The following is a 14,981-nucleotide window of genomic DNA, read 5'->3' on the forward strand; positions in this document are numbered from 1 at the left end:
TGGCAGAGCTTTCCTTTCTGAAAACCAAGATGGGCTGGCCTGAGATCGCCCTCAGTTTTAAAAGGTTGTTTCAAAACATCACACCCTAAGCATGAGGGATGCTAAGGGAATTTGCCAGGTGAAATCCTGGTAAGTACAGCTACCAGCTCTCACAGAGGACCATTTTCTTTAGTCTAATAAACAGTAATTTTATTTAATTGAACAGTCCAGCTGAAGATGACTGCAAGCAATCAGAGCTGGAACTCAGTTTCTGTATTGAGCTCGCAGCTGAATTCAGACCACTCTTTGATTCATACTTCTCCAATGACTTGGAATTCTGTGCTTTCCTTTGAAGATTATTAGGCACTGAGCACTTTCCTTGTACATAACACAATAACTGTTTAATGCATATTATCTAGATGTTGCATTTACCAGATGCTCACATTATTTGGTTTCTTTGAACAATCTGTCCCGTTTGTGCTAGTGCAGTCCCCAAAGCCCCCCTACCCTGTAATCTGAGACCTGGCCCCGTTGTGCTGAGCATTGTACACACAGGAACTCTCACAATAAACACAGTGCCACTGCTTTCTCCACTGGGAGTGAGGCAGAGCTTCCAGTTACCTCTTCATGATCCTGCTGGTGTTGACTGAACTGCTGCCTCAGCAGTGAGGCAAGTAGCAAGAAATACATCACTGGGCACACATTTCAGGATAACCTTGACATCATTGCCAGTGATAGCTCCAGCCCTCGCTGAAACAGAAACCTGCAAGACGGCATTTGCTCCTTCTTGCTGCCTTTGCTATTCCTTGTGGGTGGGTGATCATATGCCATGCCTGTGTATTTGCAAGCTCATGACATAATGTTAAGGGATTGTCATAAACAATACCATTTCGGGGAATGGACTGAGGAGGCCGAACATTTCAACTGTCACTGGAGTAGGTTTGCTTTAAGGATTAAATGTGTTGTCTCAAATCCAGATTTGTAATGAGAACCCTCCTGCCTTTCCCTCTCTGCCTGCTCCCCGTGCCCCCTACTTCAGGAGAATTTGGGCAGATGACCAATGGAGTGAAAATGAGACAGGGGAGTCACACAGGACAAAGTAATTGATACAGGATATGAAGGTAGGAATGAGTGGATTTGACAAAGTAGCTACACTAGCAGCTGAGTGGCTCCTTTGCCTGCTAGTAGGATGGATTTGTAGCCTGTATGTCAGTAATTAAGAAGTCAGTCATCTCCCCCACTCCCACCACCCCAAAAAACCCTCACACCCCTTATGTCCCTCCCCAAATGTTGCTTAATCTGAAAGGCAGGTCACAAGCCAAAGTTTCAAATTACACAAACATACTTTGGACTAAACTGAGAAAAGTACAAAGACCTCCAACAAACTCTTTTTTTCTGCTTTTCCCCCTGTTTTTAAGAAACTGAAGGTTTTAGTTACTTCTCACATCCATCTGCTGCTTTCTACCAGCAGCCACAAGTCCAGGCTAGGAATGTTGTTGTCTTTGTGACAGTGTGCACATACCCCATCATTCTCTTAGCACCACCATAAGATATGTATTTCAGATGGCAGCTCTTGCTTTTTACCTTTCATTTACCTGTCCTTTGATTGCAATTTTGGTATGAGAAATGTGCCACTTTTTCTACTGGAAACACCTAGTGCATGGTCTTAGGACCATACTAAAAGTGCAAGCATAGAGCAGTTCCACTGCTGTATCAGTGACAAGAGCTCAGCCCAAGATTAGGCAGTGGATATTCTTATCACAAGAACTGTCTATTGTAGCACTTCACATGTTGCCTTCGACTGTTCAGTAGCAGATAATACAGACATTTTAATTCTCTATTTAGTCTCCCTTAACCTTATCATCACAGAAATTCTATTCTCCAGGCCATAAGCTATACTGTAGTTAAAGACTTTTGATGCTACTGAAGCACTCAGTAGAGATGCATTACTTTCTCAATCTCAAAGAAGTGTTGACAATTCAATTATCTCTCTGCACAGGGGGAGAGTGGGAAAGAAAAAATGAAATGTAGCTACAGTGTTCATGGAGAGATCAAAGTTGGGTAGGATTTGAAAATAAGCCAGGAAGCATAGAGCCAGGGCAAGAGGGCAAGAAGGAAAGGGGAATGGAAATGGAGCAGACAATGCATAGCCACCCTACTGAAAGGCAATGGCATCATTCCTCTCCTTGCCACACGTTCCCTAATTCACTGGTAAAAAAGTCAATCAGCACACCATTTTAGTTCTGACACATCAACAAGTACGTGGCAGTACACCCCAAAAAAAGGACAATCCAGACCCAGGCTATGCACTGGCTGTGCCGTACAAAATGAACAACAGACTCTTAAGTGCTGCACACCCGAGCTCACTATTGGGAAATCTGCTGCGCCGCCAGCATACCAGATCAATATTTCAGAGGTCATTATCTCATCCCTTCTTCAGCTGCTGACTTTGGATTGCTGCCAGAAAAAGGCAACCACTAGAAAGATGATACACCAGTACATTAGGCAAGGCTTTGGGGAATTTGAGCAGGCTTTTCTTTTCAACAAGACCAGTCTGCTCTCTGGTTCCAAACGGCACAAGCGCTCCGTCAATATGTAAATGGTCAAACAGGTTCTCCAGCCCTCCCACACCAGCACGTACAAGACAAACTGTATTTGTCAAATAGACTGTGAAGAGAACTGAACATTTATATAAATACTCCTCACGTTGTGGGAAGGAGGAGACAACAGCCTCCAAGTTGAAGCAGAGTAAAGAAGTGTGATTTCACATGTACAGTGTAATGGAAGGACTAACCAGAGACAGAGTTGAACAACAAGCAAACCAATAACTAGATGGTACCATCTCCACTCTGCAAGAATGTCCCATGAGCTTTTACATGAGCAAACCATGACTGAAGTCCTGCTTTAGTTTTGAGTTGGTAAGCAAAGCCAGAACCTTTGCAATTGGACCAGTGGATTTTAAAGTTAAAAAGTACCTTTGCTTTATATGGCTTAGCATCCTGTATCTCATATTTGGTCATGAACTACTATATTATACCACTGTTCAACTTTTCTAATGATGGTCTTTGTGATAATGGCAGCACTCCCATCTACTCAGGTAGTAACATTCTATCTCCCCTTCTGCAAAGACTTTTTGAACATATTTTCTCTTTTCTCCTTTGATTTCTGTTATATTTTCTCATAACCCATTTAGAAATATTAGTTTTACAGACAGATATGAAAGCCATCTCTACAACAGTGGATGTCTCTAGGAGTTTTCCCTTAAGACCAGAGGGAGAAAAGAGTGTGCTGAACTACCCAATACCCAATATCATTATCCTGCTACTTGGGAAGAATTTGGTGACAGGAAATATTGTGTGCTTACCTTGAAGCCAAAGATACTTAATTATTCAAAGCTTCCTCTCAGGAAAAGCATTTGGGAGATAGCTTAGAAGCATCATTGTTTAACCCAGTTAATTAACAGACATTTGCATGGACTCACTAGTCTTACTGTGTAAATCCTACACAAACTCCCTGAAGAAAGGGACACAGAGACTTTAAGGTAAAACATAGAAAACTGTATTTTGCAATACTCGTACCATCTGTATTTATACTATCTCTATTTATAGTAGCTAAAGTCACAACACTTGAGCTTTAGCATCTGACATGTTCTGGGGCAAGGCTCCTCGTTGCATTCCCATACATTCAGAGGAGCTGGGAGGGCTTGGATCTCACACTCCCGGTGAATTTGCCCTGTCTGAAGGTTTCAAATTGAGTCTTTTATGCTGACTGATTCTGAAGGAAAGTAGCTTATCTGTTGGAGAAATTCAGTATAGACAGGATGGCAGCTGGAATCAGCTTGATGGAAAGCCACCTCCAGGAGGCACAGATGCAAATAGCTTGAACCACATCATGCAGCAGCCTCATGCTCAACTGTAGGCATGCTAATGAAAAGAGACTAGAATTTGGTATACCAGCACTAAAGAGGCCCTTTGTAAGGGTAAAATGCACACTGCCATCATGGAACCTGTATACAGAATACATACAGACAGGTAATTCATCCCACTCCAACTCCAGTCAGTGACACTGTTACCTCAGTAGTATTTCACCCATCATGCTTAAGATTAATTCCTTAAACTTGAGCCCTGTCCTGCCAAAAATGCCGTCAGCTTAGACGAGAACCCGATATTTCCAATGAATATATGTGGATGCAAAGCCCAGACAGGAGTTCCAAGCAAGAACATTTCATAGAATCATAGAATCAGCCGGGTTGGAAGGGACCTCTGAGACCATCAAGTCCAACCTTGATCCACTACCGCCGTGGTTACTAGTTATATGGTTTTGGAAACCTCTCAAGGAATTCCTAAACTATGCTACCATTACTCACTAAAATCTGCAAGTGGCTCAAATTCCCTTTCAGGAGATCTGATAACTGTCTGCTCATCTCTTTCTGGTTACTGACAACTGCTTTCTCTTTATATACTTTCTCTTTATATACATATGAAAAAAGAGAAAATTAAGAACACAAAGGTCTTTCAGTTTTCCACATATATGGCCACAAAGCCTGAGAAGCAATTGCAGCTTCCCTTGTTTTGTTACCCTGACATATGGACCAGGAAAACAAAATACTTTCTGACCTTTGATTTTCCCAGCTGTCTGTCTGAAGCTTGTCCTGGTCTCCAATATCCATGTGTCACCAACCCCCTGTGAAGACTTTTGCTTTCTTGCTGAAGACAGCATTGTTATTCTGGAGTTGGAACAGGGGTTGCATGTTAACCATGTAATAGAAAGATATCTGCTGTATAGACATTTAATGCAAAATAAACTGTTGTAAACCTTCAAGAAGCCTACATTTATCAACCAGTAAAACAACTGGTTAAGTTTTATTATGGTTTTGAGAGGGTGTTTTGCCTTTTAGCTTCAGATTCCCTCATTATTTTAAGCAGACAGTCTAGAAGTTGGTGTCATTACGTAGCTTCCAAACCATGATGCAGGTCAAAACATCTTAAATACAGTTATTCCAGCAAAGGCCTTGATTCCTTGTACAAAATGGGATCTGCAGGCTGATAAGAGGCCCTATCTTTGTTTCTAGAGGTGTTGATTTAAAGCTGAAAACTCACTGTTTGTTTGCAGGTAGAGTTGACCAAACCATTGACATTTAAAACTAGAAATACAGTTTTAAATAGTGGCAGGTTTAGAGATGGCAGGCAAAGATTGGATTCATATGAGTCCACAAAAAGGCTTGTGCCACTGACTGTATTTTTTAAGAGATGGCTACATGGCCGGAGAACAGAGAATTCATGAAGTCCATTCAAAGGAGAAAGAGGTCACTTTTTTTCTTAAGACTTGGTATTTATCCAGCGCTCACTGTAATTTTGTGATGGCAAAGCTTGGGGATGGGGAGGAAAGTGTTAAGATGGGAATAAATGTGGATGTCCTCTTGCAAACCTGAGTTAAAGAAACCCTACAAACCCCACACACATCCCTACAAAACAAAGGGATGTGAGTTTGTCACTTTATCAGTCACCTCTTTAGATTTAGCAAGAGCAGTGTTTACCACCCTGAAGTCTCTGAGCTACTTAACGGATCTACAGAGATCCCTAAAGAACCCCATCACATTATGAGCTCGGCTTAAATTACTGTACAGACTTTTATAGCTAAAACCCAAATGTTTAACTAACTGAAGGTTACTTTTTTCTCTAAAGGTCTCCTGCACCATGCATAAACCTTGCAAAACAAGGCCCAAGAGCCCCATTTATCAACTATGGCTAAATTCAGTGAATTTGTAACTTCATTTTTAATTCCATAATTTCATAGAAGTAAAACTACTATACACTAACAATTGTACTGCCTAGTGCTTCTGCTTCCTGCTCATAACAAAGCACTGCACGTTACTGTACATTGTTCATTTTATCAGTGACAGATAACTTTTAATATATTTAAATACACTTACCAGCCACTTACTTTGCTGTAGGGTTTATAACAGAACAGATGAAGTGCCTTTTTTTTTTTTTAAGCTTTTAGGTTTTGAGGTTTTCAAAATCCATTTAACTCGAATTTTTAACTTCATTATACTTTATTGTTAAAGTTATCTGACTGTATTCTAAAAAATAGATTTAGAAACATCAGAACTGTATTCAGGGTGTCAAATGTTAGAATTGTAAGTTGTTTCTTTCAGGGAAAATATTACTTGTGAAAAGAGTGCACTTGTTGCTTTCATACTGGTGTGAACAAGAAAGGAAGAGGGAGTGTCTCCCCGCTCCCACTTTCCTGCATAATGATACCTGTTATATCTGCCTCTTTGCCATTTTATATCTCTGACAATACAGCAGAAGAGTTATAAATAAGAAACCAGACACCCTGTTCTGTGCTCACACCTGTATTTTTTCCAACAGTAAAAGAATCAATGTTTCTGGAAAACTTAACACACCCTTCCCCGTTACAACAGTAATTTCATTGACAATATACTTTTCCACCCAGAAACAGTTCTCAAAACAAATAGGCCAAACTGGCACTTGTGGAACACTGTACTGGCACCAAGTGAGAAATTTTAACTGTGCTCACCACTGAATTGCATATTTCCACCTCAAACAAGTGTAAGGACCACCTGTGGAAACAAAAGGGAAAAAAAGCCTTTAGAAACCTCCTCATATTAAAAAAAATCAGGGGTGACTCAGTTGCCTGTCACACAATCCCTGAAGAGAGATACTAAACTCTTAATGTTACGTGCAGAAAGTCATGTGAAGTGGCAGGTAGATAGCAAATGCTTAGAGAGTACAAAAATAATGCAAAATTTCCATAAAATGGGAAAGCTTAGACTGATTAGTTTTTTCCCTAAACCCAAACCAGGTCACCAGTATTGTGGGGAAAAATTTAAAAGACCTCAACACAATGCACATTTATACAGTGCTACTCTATTAGTTAACGATGAGACTGGAGTGACTATACAGAAAAGGGACTCTGATTAAGGTTAATAATTATTTTATTTAAAAAGGGCTATATAATATAAATTTCTTAACTGAGCAGTTTGCTACTGTAGTAAAAATGACTGCTTTAAAAGCTGGCTAGTTGTTGGGTCTGAGAAGGTGACATCAAATTGGAAATCATTATTCAACAGGGGAGTAACAGCTGTCAGGGGACATACCCTTGTAAGCACCCTTCACCCTTTGTTATTGAAGTTTAGTCAACAGTTTAAAAGAAAACACAAAGTCACTGCCAGTAAAGCTTGCAGTTGACCCAACTGAAGTAGTAAACAATAATGAAGATGGACAACTGATCTACACAAGTCCCTTTTGCCTGGTAAGCCGTGCTATTTTGGGCAACATGTTTCATCACAACAAAGCACAAGGCCACCCAAAACTAACACCGAGGACACCCACATAAACATAAATAAGGTTCACTGAAACCAGCTTCAAGCCCTGAGGGCCAACAGCAGTGCAGATGAGGCTTCAGGAATCAGACAGGATATTCAACCCAATAGGCTCTTCCAGAAACTACTCTGTCTGTATGAGCAAGTGGCCTGAAATGGCAGGGAAGTGTACTTCCACTACATCCAGTGGCAATATTTTCTGCTCTGTTGTTTAAAAGCTACCAGCAAACTGAAAAAAGATCGGTAAATAGTTTTGAGAATAACCCATGGTTTGGAAAGTTTGCTCTGAATTTAGAATCAAGCCGTGCAAATATATGTATATTTTAAGGCCACAGCAGTCTTACTTAAATAGATAAAGGTTTTAAAGGGATTGCATTTATGCTCAGAGTGCTCATTTTCTGAGATTGGTTGCTCAGTCAGGCTACATGTGAAGCAGAGCACTTAGACACACATCCCAGATACAGGTATGTACCCCTAGGTCCAGAATAAACTCCAGAATAAAATTAAGATATACATCATCCTTCCTAAAAGTCACTGGTAAAAACAAGATAATGAAATATTCTAATAATTCTTCATGGAGCAATTAGAGAACCAGGACTGCAGAGCGTCCTCAAGTCCATCTCCCTGGCTTTAAACTTCAACTCATTGACCTTGTTACCAGGTTCAACATATCTCAGCTCTCTGCTCTGCTTATTATAGGGCTCAGACACACACCCAAGATCATCAGCCGGTAAGCTGAGCCCCAGTTGCTGTCTGTGCATCCACTTGCAGCCACAACAAGTGACAGGTGCACCTACTCCAGCTTTTCAGCTTCATCAGGACTACCTCTTTTGAAGCAAATTTCCCCGTTATCCTGATTGACCATATGTTGTTTCTTAGGATGGAAGTTTGGGGGTTGTACAAAGTAAACTGCTTTCAGATTAAATCAGAGGAGGAGATCTAATATTCCTTTCACTGGTTAAGACACTGATTGGAATTGCCATGTGCTGCAGGCACCCATGGCTGCTCCAGCCCCAGCAGCATTCCACAGCTACCACCAACCCACAGCAGTGACTATCCCACACTTTCCCCCCCACATACCTGTGCCTCTGGGATGTGATCTCTCACCAGGGCATCACAGCACCCACTCCTTGCTCACTCACAGATTCAGCTCAAGTCTTTACAGACCCTCCTGAAGAGCCCTTGGACAGCCCCCAGTCCCTGCTGCTTGTGAACTGGTGCCAGGAGGTCCTGGATTCTCTGTAGTGCTCTGATGACAGCAAACATCCTGGCTGAGTTCCTCACAAATGGAACTTTCTCCTAAAATTAACATTTCTGTGGATTTGAGGAATTGCTCAGCACTTGACATTTTAATCAGCAAAGGGCACTCCTGACAGTGGGAAATTCCAGATGCAGTGGTTATCTGGGAATAAAAAGAAATTACACACTTCAGGTAAATCAGATAATGATGAGTCCTGACAGAGGGGGAGCAGGAAAGCAACAGAGGCAGCACCAGGGGACAGCGGGGTGAAGCTCTTCAATGTGCCCCAGGAGCAGCTGTGCCTTGACAGGTTCAGCACTAACAGTACAGGCTCAGTTTTGCTGTGTTACACTGGAATTGCAGGCATTGAAAAACTAAGAAAATCTTTATGAACATATTTTTCTAGTAGTGAGATCCAATTCACAAATTTTACAGCGTAAAACCACTTTTTCTTCCTAAAGAAAACTCCAACTCAAAGCAGACAGGATAAATGAGTGCCTGAGAAAGGCAGGGCTGCACTATAAGGCAAGAGCAATCACTCATTTTGGAAAAATCTTTTGTGCTTTACAATCAAATGTGTCCTGTTTTAAGCTCCTAAGATGTGGATAAAAGTTTCTTACTCTCCCCTTTATGACCAAGTTGTATTTCTGCTAACAAAGGCAGCTTCTGTTTCCCAGTGGGGTCCTAAAAGGCTTTCTGCCCTTCTTCCTCTGAGAGAAAACTGTCCACTGAACACAAATTTTAGCAGGAAGATCCTGGAGCTGTTCTTGGGATCTTTATTTTGTTTTTTAATTTTTGCCAGAAATCTGAAATCTGGTTTACATGTGTAAATTATTTGCTCATTTGTGTGGGTTTCCAGTAAAGACAAACAAACAAAGCCAGAAACAATGACAACTTGCCTGGCAAGGCAGTCTATTTATTGTTGAGTAAGCTGGCAGTATGCTGAGGCTAAAATAACACAAATGATGATGGGATATTCTACCCTAGCAGCACCCTGCTATAATTTATCACACAATCTGCCCCTGCCCATTTTTTGGGCACTGCTATCTCCTCCCTTTTATTCCCCCAACAGAAACACCAAAAAAAAAAGGATAATACAAAATGGACCGAGAGGTCCTTTCAACAACTTTAAAAGGAAATTCAATGCCCTTGTCTATTTTTTTTTGAATGCTACCAAGGAGTTTGTTTAAAAAAATCATGTAACTGAGTTGCCTAGAAATTCATGTAGAGCTACTAACATTGTCGTTTGTACTTTTGCTTTTTGACATACATCACTGAAGTTATGGAACAGGTAGCAGTTTCTCTCCTGAAACAGCTGTAATGGTAATCTATGACAGAACTGACCCCAAATTCTCAAACACTTAATAAAGAAACAGAAACAAGTTTTCTTCTCACAATCCAGGTATCACATTATGCTATTTCACATGTTGCCATAATGGCTGTTTACACGTCACTCAAAATTCCTCATGGCATCTACATTAAATATTTACATTCAGGCCTAGGATGTTCTGTAAAACTTTCATAGCACACCCTCCTATTTAAAAAAAAACCCAGCATACCCTCCTATTTAAAAAAACCTGCACTTCAACCCAAATTCTAGCTCATATATGAAGCAACACATTCTAAACACTGTCCAAACTGCCATTTCTTCCCGAAGCACAAGGAAGTTTATGCTCTTGTCTAAGGGGAGCTAAACAGAGCAGCATACCACTCCATATTTGTAAATGTTAACTCTGCAAGGTAGGGACTGGCTTCTGTATGCACCAGGCTTCTGGTCCTTCCCTGCTCCAAGAGCCATAATATGACATATGGGTATGTGCAAATTGAAGCAGCAAAGATATATGTGGTGGCCCTGCCACAGAAAAACGTGCACTCTCACTCTTCATGCCAAATATCACCCTGACTCCAAGAATCTTTTCAATGTTGCTTCCAGAAATTGGTCTTAGGTACCAGCCTAAGACCCATTTGGCTTAATAATGGATTTGGGATAATTCCATGAGTCTGTGGGGCAGCTGCACCCTCAAATTTGGTGTATATCACAAGTAGCTTCCCTAGAGTCAGTGGGGACTGTCTCTGCTGCTGTGAGTGTAGTATGAAGAGTATAGAACTATTCTACTTCTTTAAAAATGTTCAAGAAAATGCTGTGAGAAGTAATAAGGATAACACACGTAATCACCAACTGGATATCATATAAGGCCAAAGTACTCATACCAACAGGTAGAAGACTGAGATCAAAGAACCCAAGGACAGCCCTTTTTTGTGTATGTGTCACTCTAAAATAGACTCCTGCAAGCATCCTGGTTAATATAACACACTCTTTGCCAAATATGTACTTTAAAAATAGCAGTCAACTGTACGGCATACCTTGAGTGGTGTTAAAGCTGTCTAGGTTTTGTTATACAAAGACCATGGTAAGTTATAACATGCTGCCAGTGGAAAAAGGAGTGAAACAGCAAAAACTGAGCTGCATAAGATTCTTGAATGAGAACTTAGCAGGGAAGGTTAAACCATAACAGGCATGACATAACTATAATAAATTAAGGCACTCATTGAGATGACTAAACATGGATTTAGGATCTCCAGGGATACAGATGTTTATAGTTTGGCAACTAAATCTACACTTGGGCATCCAAGGAAAAAAATGCCCAGTATACCAGGAGTCTTTATACCTACAGCCCTAACAGAATGTAGATCTTGACAGTCTGCCCAAAGAGGCCTGAATTTATACACTCTTCTCAAATGTTGGTGTAGATTTCAGCTCTAGTAGTCTTTTATTTTCAGAGAAACTAATGAGGTTTTTGGCATTTCTTCTAAACAGTGATCAATTGATTATTGTCCCAAATTTCTATGTCTCCCAGATTTAAAATAATAAATCCAGCCTGTCTGACATCTAGCTCATAAGATCAGTAAAGCAGATGGTTTGCATTTGTTATTACTGGCCAGAACAGTATTAACCTCAACTGCAACAAGTTACCAGGAATTTGTTTATGACCAATACTATTGATTCTTTTTCTTTGGTACAGATAGAAGTAAGCTGAGGACCTGTTTGCTGCTGTTTTCAAATGAATGCTAATCATGCAATTTGGAATTTGTTTTTGACTCATTGTAGGTTCGCAGCAAAAGCAAAGCAGCCAAGGCTGGGCTGTGTGAGGGGGATGAGGTGGTGTCCATCAATGGCAAGCCCTGTGGAGACCTGACCTATGCTGAAGTCATTGTTCTCATGGAGAGCCTGACTGACGTCCTGCAGATGCTTATCAAGAGGTACAGGAATGCTCAGAATGCTTCGGTGCAACCCAGGGAATCACCTGGAAAATGCTGCCTTTGAACACACTCATTTTACAGACTTATACTGGGAGCTTCTGATAGTCCTGTTGCTAATGTCTGTGACCCTGCTTGTTTGTATGGAAAAGGTGGGAAGACAGAGTATTTGAGCTGGAGGAATTAATGTACATGATTTCAACAGCAGTGTTTGGGCACAGAATTAAGATTGCAGTCTCCAAATATAAGTATTCTTAATATTTGCAAACTGCAGAGCCTTGAGTTCAAATATTCTCTCTCCCCCTTTGAAGCAGTGAAGTGTTGTTATTCCCCACAGATAGGGAAGTGAGGCTTACAAAAAGCAAAGGCTGTAGAGATGGGGAAAGTGTGTTACACAGATATGCCTTGATGATGACATGGCAAATGGTCTTGGGTGGCAGAATGCGTTAGGAGTCAGAAGGGGGAGAGGGTCTGGAAGTCAGGAATTCTATTTCTGTAGCTGTTATCACCTCCCTAGATGAGGTGGGGCAAGTCACTTACAGCTCTCTGGGTCTCAGCTTCTGCATTTATAAAACAGTGAGAGTGAATTTCAATTTTCTTTGCAAATGCTTTGAGTTTCTTGGAGAATCTTCATGTAAATTTGCAAATCTGCTCACTGCACATCAGTCTACTCCAATGCCTGTCCACCTCCTGCAAGCACACTCTCCCCAGACTTTGTGAATTCAGACAAGATGAACCCTGAATTGCCTTCACTGGGGGTAAGAAGAGGAAGAAAAGACTTGAAACTTCCACACACGCTCCTTGTAAGGACTTAAGGGTACCATTTGAGTGCTCCTCATATGATACCTGCATTCTTATGTTTTTAATTCATAATGTGACTACAAGAATTGCACTTGTAAAAATGGTGTTTGTGGCTGACCACTTGTTTTTGCAGCCACAGAAATAGCTCCACATGCTTTGACTCCTGCCTGTTGCTGTTCTATAACTGATATTTCAGTTGTCTGAAGGCCGCAGGACACTCTGGCTGAGAGGGACTCTCCCCTGCCCCTGCTTGAATGTATGGTGAACAGCAAGGCACGTCCTGAAACTCAGAACCAAAACACTGCTTAGACCACCTAACTCAGTGTTTCATGGAACGAAACCATGTCTAGTAGAAATATTAAGGAAATTGCAGTTGCTCAACACTCTGAAAGGGACAAAATGTTCTAAAGGAATTCACTGTGAGAATCTTTGAATTTCTTCTCCCCAGCTCATCTCTCCCAAATCCCAGCCCATGCTGTCAGTATCTTCCCAAGTATGGGAGAATAGACTGAAACATTTCTCTTCCCCTCCCACCTTGTTTGTGGTACTATCCCTCTTAGCACTACCACCAGAAGGACTTTTCAGGAAGTGTCTTAGCATCCTCTGAGAGCAATGAGAAGCAAATCCTTCCTTTCCTGAGTAGCCACTTGTTAGCAGCCACCTCAAGAAAACTCTTGAAATCAAGAGGAAAGAATAATTACAGTGGCATTCCAATGGTGATCTTTACATCTAAGTACCTTTTGTTGGCAGGGAAGCATATTTTCCGTTGGGAGTATTCTGGTTGTTCCTGAACCATTTGCATGAAGGATGAGGTTTTCACAGGCGTTAATTGTTGGCCCAATTTTGCTCTTATTACTCTTACTGGGGGGGCAAATTAGGCTTCCAAAGTAGTTTAAAAAAATGCTACTTGGCCTTTGATGTCTACAAAAAGTTTTCCCAATTCCCTGTAAAGCACAGTCAGTTAGTGAGCAGCAGAGCCCAGAAAATGTCCTGTTTGCAGGATCAGAGGAAAGCGACACCCTGCAGGGCGGGCACTCTCCAGATGCCATGTGGGGGAGCATCTCCTGACCTTCCCGACAAATGCTGAACAGATGTATCCGGAAAAACACGGGGAGTGGGGACTGAAACACCAGCCTGCCCTTTTCACATCACTGTGAGCAACTCCTGGGCTACTGCTGAGTCTAGAAAGAACATTTCCAGGGGGAAGGAGGGAGTGTGCTCAGTGCATACCGACATGAAATGCACCATGTAGGGAGTAAAACATGGGTCTGAGACAAACCCTGCCGTGCTGACTCCATGGGTTCTGCTTCCTTCCTGGAATTACACCAGGGCTCTTGTTCCTGCAGCGAGCTGGAAAGGCCTGAAACAAACGTAATAATTTGACAAAACAGAATCTTAAATGACAAAAAAGAGGTCAGACCCAGTATTCTGCCTTTTGACAGAGGATAACAGTTATGTCTATATAGAGTAGAAGTATATCCATACGTAGCAAGGGCCTTTTAAGGTGGAAATCTTTTCCTCTCACACATACACACAATCACTCAGCTACCAATAAAGGCTAACATTTAGCTGGCCCAGCCCCCAGTCCGTATCTTACATGGAAATGTTTACAGATTTCTGTAATTTATCTGTGCTTGAGAGCAGTACAATTGATCATCCAAACAGCATAATCTGATGGGATCCAGCAGCACTCACAAGGAGCTCCCTAAATTAAAATCTGTCTGACCTTTATGTAGCTCCACATGTGGTGAAATGGATGTTACACATTTTGTGCTGTTTGAGGCAGACCCAGACTGCCACAAATGGTGTGCTGCATGGCTAGAAAAGCAAGTGATATTGGAGCTTCTTCAGTGCACTGATTTATTTCTTCTGTTGCTTCTTCCAGCCTTTCTTTTTAGGGAGTTTCAAAGTTTCAGAATACCCGGGACTGCTTTTGATTTCAAAAATCTCCATGATATCTGATATTAATACTTTACTGAGGGAACTTATTGCTTCTCTCATTTGAAAAAGTGTTTTGCTACCTTCTAGTCAATAGAAAGTCTTAATAGCATCCTGTAGTCTTGCTGTACAGAGAAGGTTTCTTCTCAAATTAATAGTAGTCAGTGTGGTCCAGAGTACTGAGAGAAGGAGTTAAAGAGTAATACCAGTAAAACAGCCTAACTGGGCCAGGGGAATTAAGAGTTTAGGGAAAGGAGCTACACTGAGATATTTAGCAGGCTTCAGGAAGTCCAAATAGCATTTTCCAGTTAGAAATAAATATTTTTAAATAACTAGGAAATATTGCATAAGTTTCCCACCCTTTTATGCTGCATCACTGGAATAGGCCCAGAGTATTTTAATTGATCCATGATATAT

At 41.2% G+C, this 14,981-nt stretch overlaps 1 protein-coding gene and 2 long non-coding RNA genes across 5 annotated transcripts in view; 1 reads left to right on the top strand and 2 right to left on the bottom strand.

Moving 5' to 3' along the window:
- Positions 1 to 8,723, bottom strand: part of LOC108502300 — a 38,692-nt gene extending 29,969 nt beyond the window's left edge. Inside the window, exons 1-3 of the long non-coding RNA XR_001876438.1 lie at positions 8,408 to 8,723; positions 6,523 to 6,565; positions 4,596 to 4,705 (exon numbers count right to left, since the gene is read on the bottom strand). This is a non-coding gene — a long non-coding RNA (uncharacterized LOC108502300). The remainder of the gene's footprint in view (positions 1 to 4,595; positions 4,706 to 6,522; positions 6,566 to 8,407) is intronic.
- Positions 1 to 14,981, top strand: part of SYNPO2 (synaptopodin 2) — a 77,005-nt gene that overhangs the window by 38,830 nt on the left and 23,194 nt on the right. For both annotated transcript variants that reach the window (XM_017825102.1, XM_017825103.1), the window contains exon 2: positions 11,677 to 11,828. In XM_017825102.1, coding sequence (XP_017680591.1) covers positions 11,677 to 11,828 — 152 coding nt within the window. The remainder of the gene's footprint in view (positions 1 to 11,676; positions 11,829 to 14,981) is intronic.
- LOC108502299 overlaps positions 12,800 to 14,981 on the bottom strand; it is a 34,182-nt gene continuing 32,000 nt past the window's right edge. For both annotated transcript variants that reach the window (XR_001876436.1, XR_001876437.1), the window contains exons 7-8: positions 13,906 to 13,986; positions 12,800 to 12,906 (exon numbers count right to left, since the gene is read on the bottom strand). This is a non-coding gene — a long non-coding RNA (uncharacterized LOC108502299). The remainder of the gene's footprint in view (positions 12,907 to 13,905; positions 13,987 to 14,981) is intronic.

This window comes from Lepidothrix coronata, unplaced genomic scaffold, assembly GCF_001604755.1.
Source record: "Lepidothrix coronata isolate B3197 unplaced genomic scaffold, Lepidothrix_coronata-1.0 Scaffold116, whole genome shotgun sequence".
Classification (NCBI taxonomy): Eukaryota; Metazoa; Chordata; class Aves; order Passeriformes; family Pipridae; genus Lepidothrix; species Lepidothrix coronata.